The following is a 17010-nucleotide window of genomic DNA, read 5'->3' on the forward strand; positions in this document are numbered from 1 at the left end:
ACGTGATTTCTCCTCTCACAAATTTCTTGTTTTTCACTGTTGTGTCTCTTAGGTTTTGAGGACTAGAGAGCCTACATTCAGTATGAGTAACATACTTAGTCCCCCGTTTGAGAAAATCCAGCGTTTAATGTTGTTTATGCGTCTATGTGGTGTTTTTAATATGCTTTAAGACAAAGCATGTGTAAATTCATAAGTCGACGCCATTGCTGAGTATTTCCTCCTTAAAACTGCAGTGAACCAAAGACAGTCTCAAAAACACGCTTTGAAATCGCTGGTGTTTCTGACGTCACAAACTACCTTGTAACCAATCAGATCAACGTGTGATCGTCAACCAGTGGATCTCTGAGCTGAGCGAGTGAGTGGAGGCGGGGCTCATTTGCATATTCATAGAACCGCGCATACTAAATGAGGCGAGGGTGTCGAGTTACAGTCAAGATATTTTAATGCATGAAGATTTTTTTTCAAGAAAAAAACGTTAAAATGTGTAATTTTGGTGATCAAAGAGGAGTTAAAATGATTGACTACAGGGGGACTGCAAATGCTGTCAAAAATAAATATTGGTGACTTGTGTAATTGAGTCATTTTTGCTGTAAGGTATCTGGGTAACACTTAACAATAAGGTTCATTATTTAATGTATTAACTAACATGAACTAACCATGAGCAATACATTTGTTACAGTATCTTTGTTAATGTTAGTTAATAAAAATCCAGCTGTTCATTGTTTGTTCATGTTAGTTCACAGTGCATTAACTAATGTTAACAAATACAACCTTTGATTTTAATAACGTATTAGTAAATGTTGAAATTAATATTAACTAAGATTAATAAATGCTGAAGATGTATTGTTCATGTTAAGTAAGGTTGTTAACTAATGAACCTTACTGTAAAGTGTTACCGGTGTCTGTACTTTTACACAAGTGTGGTTTTCAGGAACATGTGTTTCTCCATCGACAGCAATATCCCAAACCGCTCCACATTTGTGTGTCCGTTCTGTGGCGCTCGAAACCTGGACCAACAGGAGCTGGTGAAGCACTGCATGGAGAACCATCGCAATGACCCCAACAAAGTGGTGAGTGTGAGTTACCTTGAAGTTCAATTCAATTTCAATTCACATTTATTTGTATAGCGCTTCTCACATTACATAGTGATTTCAAAGCAGCTTTACAGAAAATGCACGAGTCCACATTACAGTTTACAGTGATCTGTATTGATTTAAGTGATCAAACGCTGGGTCACGGAGCGTGTAGTCAAAGAACAACAACACAAAAGTAATTCTGAGTGTTTTTCTGATGCGAGACCTTTATTTTGAAAGACATGAGTGAAGCTTAAAGGAGTAGTGAACTTCAAAATGTAAAATTACAACCTGATTACGTAAAGTGTGTCGCATCACAACTAGTGCAAGACGAGCATTTGTGGTTAAAAAGTATATAAATGTTTATTTTATTTTTTAATTGGCGGATGGTTGGTCTAGATAAGACTCTTATTCCTCGGCTGGATCGTGTCGAGACTTTGAAGCTGCACTGAAACTCACATTTGGACCTTCAAATCCTGATGTGTGTGTGTGTGTGTGTGTGTGTGTGTGTGTGTGTGTGTGTGTGTGTGTGTGTGTGTGTGTGTGTGTGTGTGTGTGTGTGTGTGTGTGTGTGTGTGTGTGTGTGTGTGTCAGCCATCTTTGATAAATAAATTTGCTTGGTTTCAATTCCTATTTCAATTCCAATGACAAATAGATTTTTAACGGTCACTTGTCGCCACCTACTGGTGTAATGATGTATTTGATACAATTGTTATTTGAAGCGTCAAGTTACTTTCAAAAGGTGATTTACTCTATTTTGATCGCTACTGTAGACATCAGTGTTTTTATCCGAACCATAAACTTTTATCCCAGTACTTCTGTGATTATAAGAATATTGTAGATTGCAGTCTTTTAAAGGGGTCATCGGATGTAAAATTCACTTTTGTATGGTGTTTATATATAAATGTGTCTTTGCAGTGTGTGGACACAACCACCATACAATGAAAAAAATCCATTAGCTTTTTTATATCCTCAAAAAGCCTAAACACTCTCAATAATCAAGCAGTTTGTGTTTTCTGAGCAATATGATGTCATATTGCTGACGCTCCGCCCACGGACCGTATTAGCGCATTTCCCATATTACCATATTTTCCCTCTCAGCCAGTTGTTTACTGTCTGCCAGGTGTGAGCAGTTGCTCATTATCATTTAAAGAGACATGCACTGAAACGGGTCGCTGTTTTTGAGGAGGTAAAAAAGTGTTGTTTTACCACAACCATTGAGGAATTTTAACCAAAGTATGTTACAAACTTTACATGAAGACCCTGAAGGATCACACCAACTTGTGGAAAACGGGCATCCGATGACCCCTTTAATGATTAATCGTGCAGAGATTGATTTAAAGGTGCAGTGTGTGATTTTTAGCAGCATCTAGTGGTGAGGTTGTGAATTGCACCCAACAGAAGTTACGGTGGCCGACAGGAAGTGATGTCGTCGTCTGAGACAGCAGAGAGTAGCCAGTTAAACAGTGAGGTTTCTTTACAAAGATAAATTAGATTTACTTTATTATTCAGTAAAACGATGTTATTGTGAATATTATTGTTACTTGTTCATCATTGTGTCAGTGTTTTATTCGCTGACTTTAGCTCGCTTCTTATCATGAAGAACATCATAGTGACGAAACGCGTTTGTCCGCTCAGGGCCACCGTAGAAACGTGGATGTAAGCGGACCCGCGGTGTGTGTAGAGAGAAATGCCTCATTCTAAGCTAATAAACACATAACGCTTCATTAAATAAGGTCTTTATACACCACTGAAAACACAGTTATGAATATAATATTGCATTTGTCAACAGATCCTCCTAAATATTACACAATGCACCTTTAAGTAATCAAATGTAAAATTTGACTTTAACTCACTGGTAAACTCTCTTCTTGTGTGTGTTGTTGTGCAGGTGTGTCCGGTGTGTTCAGCGATGCCTTGGGGCGACCCCAGCTATAAGAGCTCAAACTTTCTGCAGCATCTTCTCCACCGGCACAAATTCTCCTATGACACATTTGTGGTGAGGAGGCGTATACTTCACATTTATATATCCTTCGTTTTGTGTTCTAACACTGTCCTGCTTTCTCCTGCCTACATCTGCAGAAGAGAGGGAACCTCGTACAAAACCTCATCACAAATAAAACAGCAGTTCAGTTTCTATGTGTAATGAGATTCAACCAAGGAGAGCAACTCCTTCCTGATCAAGTGAATATGTACCGTTTACATTTCACCCCAAATTACATAGAAAATATAAGATATCTTGCATACAGAAAATTAGGAATATTTTTTTAGGACAATTAAGTGTCCAACATAGTGTGACATTTTTATGACAATTGAGCATTTTTTACCCTTCAAAATGTTAATTACTGTACTGCATAGCTGGACATGTGTTATTTTTTTAATTATTATTATTTATTTATTTTAAATCCCCACTATTCTCACTATTGCATTTTAATGCAAGTTGTACTTTACAACTGAAATGCAAAAATGTATAATTTCATTTGTCGTTTAACCACGATGGTTAATGATGTCACACAGGTGATGGAGAAATAACTTATTTTAATGAATATTTTTGAGATTAATGCTAGATTATTTTGGACATGGCATCTGAGGACCAATTCTCATTTTTCTCAGTTACTTTTTTTTCTTTTGTTTTTTTTCTCAGATTTTCAGATTCAATCAACCATACAACTATGGTTTCGGGAAATTATCATGCATTTATATGCGTATTTACCAATTTCGCAATTTCCTGTTGTGCTTGAAAGGGCAAATACACACAAAAATATATCCAACTTTTAATTCCGGTGAGTATTCATTTAACAGTCGGTTATGTCTGAAGTGAAAGTAAACGGTTGGAAGAAAATCGTATCATTGGATCCGTGGATTAGTTCTTAAAGTGACAGTAGCCTAATAAACCTGCTGCTGTCTGTCATTAATGTTACTTAAAACAACAAAAGACAAAGAGAAAATCACTTGTTGCTCTTGGCTGAATGACTTTAGTAGCTTTTAAAAAGGAAGACTATTTTACTTGTGATTACTTAATTCAATTTCTGTAGGTATTAGAGCTGCACGATTAATCATTAAAAGACCACAATCTCAATTAATCACTATTTGACTGTAACTTGACGCTTCAAATAAAGATTGTATCAGTTTACACCAGTAGGTGGCGACAAGTGACTGTTAAAAGTGTATTTGTCATTGAATCATTCAAGATATTCGTTCAAAAACGCTGACTCATCCAGTAATGAAACAAGTGATGTATTAATGAGTGAGTCATTGAATCATTCACTCAAACTGAGTTTAAGTAATTCAGATTAATTAAACATTTTAAATAGACGGCAGCAATTAACAGCTGGTCAGAACCTCTAGTAAATTAACGTTATTTTGTTTAGTTGTCTGTTCAGAATTGCGATCTCTGTTTGAAACAAAAAAAAGTATCCAGAATCGTGCAGCTCTAGTAGGAAGTGTTTCTTGCCTGAATACGACTGTTACTGTAACGGTAAAGATATCGCGCTAAAATCTTTCTAAATATAAAAGAATAGCAGAGTCTACAGCACAACTATAACAATAACGGCTCAGAGAAACGATATCGTTGGAATCACTTTCAGAACGATTCCTTTCCAGCTGATGAATGATAAAAACATTGACAGCCAATCAGAATCCATCCTGCTTTAATGAGCGCGAGCATTTAAAGAGACAGGCGACAAAACTGCAGAATCAACAGAACGATGGCATCCGCTAATATAGCTATCAGTCTTGGTTATTTCATTTGTATCTTTTGTTCTGTTGTATTTTTTTAAATACTTATTTAAAGGCTAATGTAAACCTTAATCTTGGCTATCTGAACACCTTCATCAAACCAACAGTAAGACCTTTGGGATTCCTTTTAGATTCCTCCCTAAAATTTGATCAGCATATTAATACAGTAGTAAGGTCATATTTTTTCCAATTAAAACTTCTCGCTAGAGTCAAGTCTTGGTTATCTTTTAAAGATTCAGTCACGCATGCCCTTGTTTTATCATGCCTGGATTACTGTAACTCTTTATATGTTGGTCTGCTCAGTCTTCAATATCACGACTCCAGATGCTCCAGAAATGCTGCAGCCGGGTTTGTAACCGGGACTTGTAAGCAAGAGCATATTACTCCAATCTTAAAATCTTTAAATTGGCTGCCAGTGTGTTATAAAATTGATTTTAAGATATTGGTCTTTGTTTTTAAATCCCTAAATGATCTGTCACCCTCTTAATGTCTGACTTATTAAACGAAAATAAGCCAACGTGATGTCTCAGGTCCACAGAAAACTGCTGTTTGCCTCAGCCTAGATCACGGTTAAAGGCAAGAGTTGGGCTATGTCTCCCCTTATCTCTGAAAACGTCAAATTCTGTTTGAGTTTAAATCTTATTTTTTTACTTTGGCTTTTTAAACTTTGTATGTTAAGTTTGCTGATTTTTATTTTGTATTGTTTCCTTTTATTATTATTTTTGTTTCCTTTCATTGTTTTATCTTATTTGTCAGCACTATGGTTCAACTGCTGATGTGCTTAATAAATACATGAATTAATTCGATTTTAGTGAGTAAAATCTTGATATTTACTTAGACTTAAAGACTAAACCACACTGACCTGGACTTGTTGTTTTTCTCTGTTTGTGAACGCAGGATTACAGTATTGATGAGGAGTCAGCACTGCAGGCAGCACTGACCCTCTCATTGGCCGAGAGCTGAGAGTCTGACGTCATATCCTGTTACACAAACGCAAACATGTGAAGGATCTTCTCGCCTGTCTTGTTTTAGGCTCAATATTTTCATTGTTTCTCTGTATTTCCTCTCACTCTACCTCTCTTCTGGTCTATATTTCTGAGCTACACTCCAGCTTGATCCTGAAGTAGCTTTAGTTCCATCGCCACCATCAAACCAACAAAAACAGTGATGTATGCAAAAGGTCAGACGAAGGAATAGATAAATATCACCATGCTTGTTCTTGCTGTTCTTCCTGTTGTTTTCTATCCAAACGTGAAGTGAAATCGAGTATGGAGGGATCAGCGCCACGTTATCTGAATTATTAAAACCATGCTGGGGTTTGCTGTCCTCGTGACGAACTCTCATCTTTAGGCAATACCAATACAGAGACGAGAGAACGAGAGACTCATTATCACTCATGTCATCATTTAAGGAATGCTGAAAACCATCCGCCTTTTTTAATCAAGAGTTGATGTGAATACTTGCACTCGTCACAGTTTTCTACATGTCTGAATTCTAGTATCGTTGTTCTTTTATAGTTCAATAACAGAATACTGACCGACAGGACTGCATATACTCTGCTCTTAACTTGCTACAGTAATATTTTCTAAGAAGCATCGGATAAGATTAAAGTTTATATTTTTGGAAAAAAGTTTCCGTTTCAAATGGTGCACTGATAATAAGACGGCGAGCTTCTAGAGATGTGCTGAAGCGTTTGATCTGTTCATCTGCATCACTCACTAGTGCTGATTTTTATTTACGAGTTCAGGAATCGTGACGTGAATTCAAGTGGTTTGGTTGGAATAAAAGGGATGCGTTTGGCAAGCTTTTTTTGCATATATCTCATCAGAGAATTATGGGAAATGTCATTTTGTACTTAACGATCACCAAATGGACAACGATTGGTTAGTTGGCATGATACCCCTGCTGGAAGTTGCTGTAATTACACCCTGTGCTTTTTAAAAGCACCTTTTTTCCATTAACGGCCATTAGAAAATGTGATGTGAAATTCCGATGTGACTTGAAGGCAGAATTGATATAGAGAAACTTGAGAACATCCAATAGACTGTACAAAAAGATGGACAAAGTGTCTCCCACTTCCTTCCACTGTAGAAAAATGAAGCCAAAATATCCCAGAAACAGTTGTTAATTTATAGCATCAAATAAACATGAATGAACATCAGAAGGTATGTTGTTTCAACTGTGGAAAGACGTCAGTACACACCGTTTTTCAAGTAAAAAAGTCCACCGATGTTAATCTACTAACTCTCCTGGCTGCTTTGTCGGACAAAATGGCGGATTCAGTGGATGGCGGATTATGATTGGTTAGATCGCCTGTCAATCAAACTCCCTGCGAAGGGACAATTGGAGTCGGAGTCCGCGCAGCATTAAATAACTAACTAAAACCAAACTTATTGGAGAAATGAACACTTGAATATACGTCAGCATGATGAGAACTACCTAAAATGATAGAAACCATATTTGAGAAAAAAAAAATTTGAAGTGTAATTGGATCTTTTTGTTTGGCTCGCGTCCCATTCGATGACATGGAAAGGGGGCGGGGTTTACAACCTATACTGCAGCCAACCACCAGGGGGCAATCGAAACGTTTTGGCTTCACTTTTCAGGGCGTGGAAGTGGAACAGTGTGCAGATTCCTTTTCTTGTCGTTTACTACTACTGATAGTGGGGTTCAGTACTTTGTACGTTGAATCCAAGCCTATGAGCGTTGTAAAGGAGCACTGATGCATTGGTGTGATAGGCTTAGGCATGTGTTACAGGACTCTAATGTCTCCACTATGCAGACATACCCAAGTATTCTGTTCCTTTCCCCGTTCTTCTCAGCCACAGAGTGTTATATATGCCTGGAGCTGAGCGAAACATGCTCTACACAAGTACACTAATGTGAATGTTTGGCCAAAGCATTGGGGAAAGTCCCTTTGTATGTGCTTAACCCAAATGCTTGCTTTACTTTCTTCAATCAAGGAAGCATTAAAATATCTAAAACCAATGTTTTCTTAACCCTGGGTCAGACTGCAGGAGTTTTAGGCCAATTTATCCCCTGATTATCCTCCCGACAATCTGAGGAAAAATCTGCGCTGTTGCAACTCGACTGCCGAACCCGGAGAGAAACTGATGCTAACTCTTTTGTTTACATGCGCTTCCCCGTGAGATCATGTGAGGTGCATGATCATCTTAATATCTTGTAGTGTGTGCTTGTTTGAGATTTGAGAGAAGACAATCTGTAAAGATTCTCCTCGTGTGCGTGATGCATAATCATAATTGGTTAGGGTTTTAAAACTCCTGAAGCCTGAGCCCATCCTGAGGAGTATTCAGAAATGTTGTTGTTGTTACTCAAGAATGCATTAGTCACATTTAAATTTCTGTGCTATTAAACTGGATGTTTAGTGTCTTGCTATGAACATGTTGACAGTTTAACAGACTTTAACTGATTTAAACGCAACAATATTCTTAATCAAACAGTCTACCGTAGTTGACATGAATGAAAACCCTAGAAGAAAACAGTTTATGCTAATTAGGGATGCGCCGATACCGATAACCGTTAATTATTTATATTTGAAAGCCGATTACCGATATATTGGCCAATAAATCTATATCCAAATTTTTATGTAATTTTTGAGAGCCTCATTACAAAAACAAAAGGCTCACCATTAAAATATGTCTCAAGGACATAATTATGATGTTCTCATGATAGTTTTATGTAGCCGATATGACCACAGCACTTTACTGTATTTTCCTTTTTTGAAGTGATTCCAATCATATTTCAAGCAATTACAAAACCATCATGTTGAACAGTGCGCATCTGAAGCGTCTCAGCTGAAGGAAATAATACACTATTTATCGGATTTAATATATCAGCCAAATTTTCTTATCGGGCCGATAACGATAACATTAAAAATGAACATATATCGATATGGTGGCCGATATATCGTGCATCCCTAATGCTAATGTCTGTTAATCACTCGTGTGTTATGAATTTGGCTCATTTCGAGAAACGCAGCGTATGAATTTGAGCTTGCATTGAATCATTTGCGTTCATGTACTTGTATAGAGTATGTTCCAGATCTACAAGCACGTGCTCCAAGCTTCAGTTTGGTGGATTTGTGTGATACTGGTGCATCATTTCCCATTTGATACAGCTTTGATAACTCTACCGGATACAGTGTTTTTGATATATATATTTAGAGCCAGTCGTGGCAGAAGAGTTGAAGACCATTAGGGCTGCTTGGAAACATTTGTTTTTGAAATTAGCAACTTTTTTTAAAATAAGATGATGTGCTTTAACTTGTGATTCATTTCTGTGTTGATAAACGGTGTGTTTGTTTAATCTGTCGCGATAAGAGTCATTGTGATTATCTCCAGTTTGTGAACCACTATTTTAGCAAGGTTAAGCGTGTCACAATCATCATCTAATCGGAAACTCTCAGACCAGGAATTAAATCGGCAGTGTTGGGTGTAGCGCATTACAAGTAACGCGAGTTACGTAATCAGATTACTTTTTCAAGTAACGAGTAATCAGATTACTTTTTCAAGTAACGAGTAAATCAGATTACTTTTTCAAGTAACGAGTAATCAGATTACTTTTTCAAGAAATGTGTAAAGTAATGCATTACTTTTCAATTTAAAGCAAAATATCAGTTACTTTCTCAAACCAATGTTTGAAAAAGTGTTTTCCCATTTAGTATTCCTCAAAATGAATAAAAACTGTGAAACGCAAACTCCAGATATTACGCAAACCTGCAATAATTAAATGTTCAACTACACACAAATATACTTTATGCATTTAATCTCACTTTATTAACCAATGTCTTTGCTGCTGACACTCAATGATCCAATTCAGCCATACTTATCAAAAATGACTTTAGATGAACACATTTATGAGGAAAAAGTAATGTAACGCATTACTTTACATAAAAAGTACTGAAGTTACGCAATTAGTAAAGCAATATTGTAATGCATTACTTTTAAAAGTAACTTTCCCCAACACTGTAGATCGGTCTGATTTCTGTAATGGTCTGTGGAAAGTGACTCAACATGACTTGGGAAAAAAGGAACATTTATGAACTTCTATAAATGTCCTGCTGTCGGTTTCTAATCATTTAGAAAGTTTATTGTGTAATCACTTAGAGTGATCATTCCTGTATGGTTTTCTTAAAAGCCATCATAGAGTTTGTACTGATTTCTTTAAGAATAACGCCGTGTCCTAATGGCATGACATGCATCTCTCTTGTGCAGATCTGAGTTTTTGTCCCAACAGCTTTGAGGATAATATCAAAGTTTCGCCTCGTTGAGACGGTAAAAGCGTGAATTATCAACAAATGTGCTTTTGCGTTTTACACTTTCTGACAAATTTCTTCGCTGGAAACGTGTGACGTCTCATTAGGACACAGTGTTATTTGTCATTTGTCTTTTGATGTACATTTGTACTGAATACGGGGCCATTTATAATGTGTAAGGCCTTCTGGGTAATGTTGGGAATGTCCTTGTTTGGTATTTATTAAGAGGCCCGTTAAGAGGCTTATACATTCATAGTATAAGTGATGACTTTATTCTTCTTTTGTTTTATGGTTAAATTGTACATAAAATGGCAAGACTGCCACGTTTTGTTCGCTGGCATACGTTGAGGTTTGGATTAAGGTGCGATCACCTTTCTGCGAGGAAGCATGTTAAAAACATTGCACTTTAATTAACTCAAATGTCTTTTGATGATCGAGTAGGAATTTTGTTCCAGTTATTTAGTAACTCACTGCCAAATGTATTTGACAAGAGGCAGATGAATTTGTCATTGTTCATGTCATTGTTGTGTGGAAAAGGTTGGTCAAGTTCAACTAAACATTTTCAGAAACGCTTTTCAGTAATTGATAATATTGTGTTGTTATATTTAAAAAAAAAAAAAATCCTAACTTAACAAAGCAGAAGTAAAAACTGAAAGATTGCCTCCTGAAAATGTGTTCACTGTATTTGATGGCAATGTGTTTCTGATTGGCTTTTACATGGTGTCGGTATTTAATGGTCTTGCTCTGAAAGAACGATATTGAGGAGTAGAAAGTAGAAAAAGACAACTAAGTTTCCCAGTATCCCAATGTTTTTACTGTTTTTTTTGTTTTTTTTTAAGTGTCTAAATATATTGCTCAAACAATATTCATGTGCACAGCTGTAGCATAGTATGTATTTTTGTTTTTGTTTTGTTTTTTGTTTTTGTTTTTTTTAGTGAAACTTTTGATATTGTACAACACAGCTCTCCAAGTCCTGATACCTTTGGGAATGACCTTAAAATGTATATTTTTCACTCTTTTTGTATATTGTAACATCAATGCACACTGTCACATAAACATACAGGACTTCTGCATTTCTTGTGTTTGTTGACGGCTCTCCAGAAGAACAACGGATGGCTTGTGGTGTGTGTATATAAAGGAGAAATGAAACCCTCTTAAGGACTCGACGGGTTACAGCAACTCTTTGGAATATGTTGAAAGCGTAATTGCGGATGCTTGAGAAGGAAACGTGCCAGACTCTCGGACATGTCATAGATTGAGTTGTGAAATGCACTCATCTGACCAGAGAAGCGGCGTTTTCGTGCTGCCACAGGCAGAGGGCGCCATCGCTGTGTCGGCTTATTCACGGCTATGAATAATAACCAGATAACAGTAATAACAATGCTGATGTTAATGATGGTGTGCATTTATGAAGCTGTAATACTGACTGAGGTTTAATAAGACACTTAGTGTATTTGTAGCAGTTTTCCCCTTAATAAAAACACAGATGCACCCATCTTTAATAGCCTTGTCCTTTGGTGGAAACACTTTTTCTGCACAAACAATTTGGGGGATGAAAGCGGTCCTTGAATTTTACCATTTAATAAATGTTTTTGTTACTTAAACATTAAAATATGAAGAAAAAAAAATTGCCAAGGATTTTTTTTTTTTTTTGATGTACAAAAGAATTACTAAAAAACTATATAGATATTTAAAAAACTAAAACTAATAAAGAAGTTTATTTATTAGAAAACTAATAAAGTTTGACAGAAGAGAAAAACACATTTATAAAAAATTTAAATGTACAAAAATGAAAAACGGAAAAGATAAAAAATAAAAACTATAATAGTATACAATACAGCATTAATTATAATTGATTTTACTCATTCACTCAATTTTTTTAGATCTAAAGTTGCATATGTATGCACAAGAAAAATAAACGATTGTATTTTTATTATTTAACATTAGCAAGTCGTGAGCTTGGGCTGAGCGATAAAACTATCGCAATATAATTTTCCTCTATAAAACAATAACAAAAGTTTGATTAGTGGTTAATTTTACTAAAACTCAAACAGTCCAAATATTTACATATAGGCCTACTATATAAATAATGAGCTTGTTACCATTTTTTTTACAGATGTTACTGTTTTTGTTATTGAACACAGATTTACATCTGCATCTAAACTCAAACTACTGTCAAATGAGCATTTCTGAGAGACAAAACATGTACTATTATTAACATTACAGCCTGGAGATACGCGTCAAAGTCAGAACATCTATAAAGATATTTATTTTGTTAAGGAAAAATGACTGATAAAGTGTAAAGAATTCAAAAACGTGTTCATCATGTTCTGACAATAAAGATAGTTTTAAACCCACAATTAACGCTCCGTTTCTACAGATTTCACTCGGAGCAAAAATCTGCCTTAAACTTTAAAGAAAGCAAGATTTGACATTTATCGGGATAGTTATCGATATCGACTGATATGAGACATTTTATTGTGATCATTTTTTTAGGCATATCGTATGGCCTATAGCTGACAAGTGCACAAACACAAGAGACGATGTCCCGACTGGATCTCAGAGGTCAAAGGGCACGATGTGAAATGCAAACGCAGTGATCAGCCAATGAGCGCGATGCAAACGTCCAGCTGTGGGACTGGACCAGTAAACGCACCTGTTCTGGGGAACGTATTCTCCACAACAAGTGGACAGATATAACTGAGGGAACAAGTGCAACACATTACTGTCATGCAGTGTGTGTCAGCGGCTCGCAGGAGCTTGATATTAATACACACACAACACTCAGTGTGGAAAATATTCTGTAAATCTCAGCGGCTGGCCGGTGCAAATATCTCCTGCATCTGCTTGATGGGCTAAATATAGACCAGCTTCGCCTTAACACTGGGTAAAATTAGTTCATGGAAATGTAATAGTGTGCCACTATTATATATATATATATAAAAAAAGATTTCCTCATGTTTATGCCAGAAGAGTTTATATAGTCTTTGCATGACATCACAGAAATATCAAATGATGCATGTTTACATTTCACTTCTACTTATAAATGAAAACAAATTAGTCAGTGCTTTTTATCATGCATGAGAATACTTATAAATGAATGTACCTGAAATGATATTTACACAACGCCTTGGCTCTGACGATCGTATTGCACACTTTTCTTTCGTATTGATCATTTCTCCACTGCTTTGCGAAACTAATCAACCCCCAATTTCAGTTTCAGAAGAAGCGTTCTGCACGATCCATCCTTGAGATGTATGAACGTCAAGCATGATCCTCTCCAAAGTATGGAACTATGAATGATGACTTGGTTCTGCTTTGGAACGAAACACGTTAAATGAATACTTTGAAATCACATGAACTCTTTTCTCACTCAAACACAACCAAAAAAGGTCATTTTGTCCCTCGCTCAAGGATTCAGAGAGTCAAAGAGTCATCACTCAAAAGGCACAGACGAGGGTCCAGAGTGAAATACAACACAAGTTTTTCTAAATCACAATAAACTTCAGGAAATTATTGATCAATAAACATTCACATACAGTAAGGATCTGATGTTAAGCAGTCAGTTTGTGAACTCTGTGAATGGCTTTAAAATGGATAAACATTCAATTATGCAATTTCGAGATGTTTCGCTTATATTTAATCGCTTTAAATCAGGGCCGCTTCTAAATCCTTCTCAATAGGCAAACATTTACGTTGTGTTTCTAAAAGGGACGTATACATTTGTGAAACCAGGCTTCTAAAATCTTCATACCATCCCACCATTGGATACGGTAGTTGTGTTGATAAAATTATATTTTTTAACAGTATTCTGATTGAAGTAATTGGTTAAATGAAAGTATTTGACATAAGTCAACAGATACATTTAATAAGGTAATCATAATTATTCCAGGTGGCAAATATTACCTTTTGTTTTAGCATCTGCAAACTTTCATGGATTACAGGTAGGTTTCACTTTATTTCAGTATTCAACTGATAAAGTAACTTTGCAACTACATGTCAACTAGCAGTCATTCGAGTATTAGTCGACTGTCAGGGTTCGGATTATTAGAATAAGTTGACATGTAGTTGAAAAGTAACTTATAGTCAGTAAAATGTCTGTCGGGGAGCATTAAAATAAAGTGTTATCGGATATTAAGCAGAATGTCTACTAATACTATAATGACTGATAGATGACATGTAGTTGCAAAGGTACTTATAGTCAATATACTTCTTTTTCACAAGGATCTGCAGAAGAAAAAAAGCATGGAAGTGAACTCTATCATCTCTTTATGAAGCAGTACCATCAAGAGGGAATACATTATTTTATTTTCTCATTATAAATCATGCTTTTTTATGCATCTAAATATCCAGCTTAAATAACATGAACCTTTTCACACATAGAGGTCACTACATTGGACAGCTATTTAGTTGCACATCGACCTCTACAGTGCACTCTAATGCAGTTAGAGTAAGTTTTTTCCCCTTCTCCAAACCAAGATGGCAGTCAGAATTGCTCCAGAATATCAATCCATTCCTTCTGTCCTAGGAGACTCTTGCAGGTGAAATTGTTGTAGCACCAAACATCTAAGGCAGGGGTGTCAAACTCAGTTCCTGGAGGGCCACAACCCTGCAGAGTTTAGCTTCAGCCCTAATTAAACACACCTGATCCAGCTAATCAAGGTCTTCAGTATTACTAGAAACTTCCAGGCTGGTGTTTTTGGAGCTAAACTCTGCAGGACAGTGGCCCTCCAGGAACTGAGTTTGACACCCCTGATCTAAGGAGTCATATTGGGAGGAAATTCTGATTAATCAACTGTCCACTAAATTGGACTAAAGTAAACATCATGCATCTCTACCTACATTTCAGCTACAATTCATACTATTACTGTGACTTTTGTACTTCATTTTGGCTGTAAATGTATTTGTGTTATTAGAATGTAATCTAACAATCATTACAACGTCCATCCATCCATCCATCTTCGTCCGCTTATCCGGGGCCGGGTCGCGGGGGCAGCAGTCTAAGCAGGGATGCAGGAGGCTCTACTCTGAGGCCCAAGATACTTGAACTCCTCCACTTGAGGCAGGAACTCTCCACCAACCTGAAGTGGGCAAGCCACCCTTTTCCGACTGAGAACCATGGCTTCGGATTTGGAGGCGCTGATTCTCATCCCAGCCGCTTCACACTCGGCTCCAAACCGCCCCAGTGCATGATGAAGGTCCTGGTCTGATGGGGCCAACATGACAACATCATCCGCAAAAAGCAGAGATGAAATCGTGTGATCCCTAAACCTGACCCCCTCCGGCCCCTGGCTGCGCCTAGAAATTCTGTCCATAAAAATTATGAACAGAACTGGTGACAAAGGGCAGCCCTGCCGGAGTCCAACATGCACCGGGAACAAGTCTGACTTACTGCCGGCAATGCGAACCAAGCTCCTGCTCCGGTCGTACAGGGACCGGACAGCCCTTAGCAAAGGGCCCCGGACCCCATACTCCCACAGCACCCTCCACAGGACGCCGTGAGGGACACAGTCGAATGCCTTCTCCAAATCCACAAAGCACATGTGGATTGGTTGGGCAAGCTCCCATGAACCCTCCAGCACCCTACATTACAATGTAATCATCAAAAAAGTAATCTAAATAAATGTAACGCACGTTACCTGTAATGTAACTTTACTCGTTACGTCAAAAAAGTAATCAGATCATAGAATGCATTTTACCTGTAATGTTACTTTGTTACATCAAAAAGTAATCTGATTGCATTATGCAGGTTACCTGTAATGTACTTTACTCGTTACATCAAAAAGTAATGATTACATTATGCATGTTACTTGTAATGCGTTACTTCAATCACTGCTCATTTTAGAGGACCCGATCACTAGTTTTTCCACAGTCTGAAAACATCAATAGATCAATGTAGATTTCAGTCTGAGGTTTCCTCAGAGAGGAGAGCTACGCTACAAATGTGTCCTAATAAGAGTAAATCAACATACTCTGGTAGACTGGAGGGAGCGTGAGTGTTTTCTACAGTCTGATGAGTTTTTCCACAGAGTTGCACCTTCACCGGTTGTAGAGATCTTTGAATCACGTCCTCATGTTCTGATATCAAAGACACCCGAAGTACAACTTGTATGAAGTTCTTCGTCTGCTGGTTGAATGGGAACAAATCCAATTGTGTTTGCAATAAATAAAGCTGTACTATATATTTTTTGTATATATTTTATAGTTTTCACATGATTTTATATAATTTTTTTCACTGGTTTGTTAAATACACCGTATTGATGTGTTATTACTGTATTATGTTCAGTGCAGTATCTCTTCAGTTAAAACCAAAAATGCATACTGTCCACTAAAGTGGACGTCTTAAAATCTCTGAAAAATATATGAAACATAATTTCGGGTACACTTTACTTAAAGCCCTTATGTATGATGCATTATAAAAGCATTTTTAATGCAGTAATTCTGCCTTGTAATGCACCTTATAATACATTGTATGGTCTCATGAATAATTGCAACAGTTATTATAAATTATAATACTTCATTGAACATGCCTTTAGAAAGTATAATGCATTTAAACATGACAAACAACCAATTTCAGAATCTGCAAATATTATAATGCATTTTAACTTTGGTTACAATGATTTATGAAAAGATATAATGTATTATAATGTACATTATAAATAGCCTGCATGCATTATACACAAGGGCTTTAAGTAAAGTGTTACCAAAATTTTCAATTCTAATCTTGTTTTTCAGAGCAATAAAAACACAATCCTGAATGAGGTGGTCATAATTCATGCATTAAAGGCTTAATTAACTGAAAATGTACCATCATATGTAGGCTTTTAAAATTACTTTTGAAAATGCTGGGTTGGGTAATGCTTCAGAATACTATGACTTCAGTAATCAACAATGAAGTCAATGAATGTGAGCCAGGTCTTGTGT

General features: G+C 36.7%; 1 protein-coding gene across 2 annotated transcripts in view; it reads left to right on the forward strand.

Moving 5' to 3' along the window:
- The window catches only part of rnf166 (ring finger protein 166), a 31638-nt gene extending 20945 nt beyond the window's left edge, over positions 1-10693 (forward strand). The window contains exons 4-6 of one of the 2 annotated variants that reach the window (XM_084108674.1): positions 956-1070; positions 2965-3072; positions 5709-10693. In XM_084108674.1, coding sequence (XP_083964800.1) covers positions 956-1070; positions 2965-3072; positions 5709-5774 — 289 coding nt within the window. In that variant the 3' untranslated portion in view covers positions 5775-10693. Of the gene's footprint in view, positions 1-955; positions 1077-2964; positions 3073-5708 lie in introns of both variants that reach the window. The other variant, XM_084108673.1, reaches the window with a different exon arrangement.
- Positions 10694-17010: the final 6317 nt, after the last annotated feature.

The sequence above is a fragment of the Abramis brama genome (assembly GCF_963993115.1).
Source record: "Abramis brama genome assembly, chromosome: 3".
NCBI lineage: Eukaryota > Metazoa > Chordata > Actinopteri > Cypriniformes > Leuciscidae > Abramis > Abramis brama.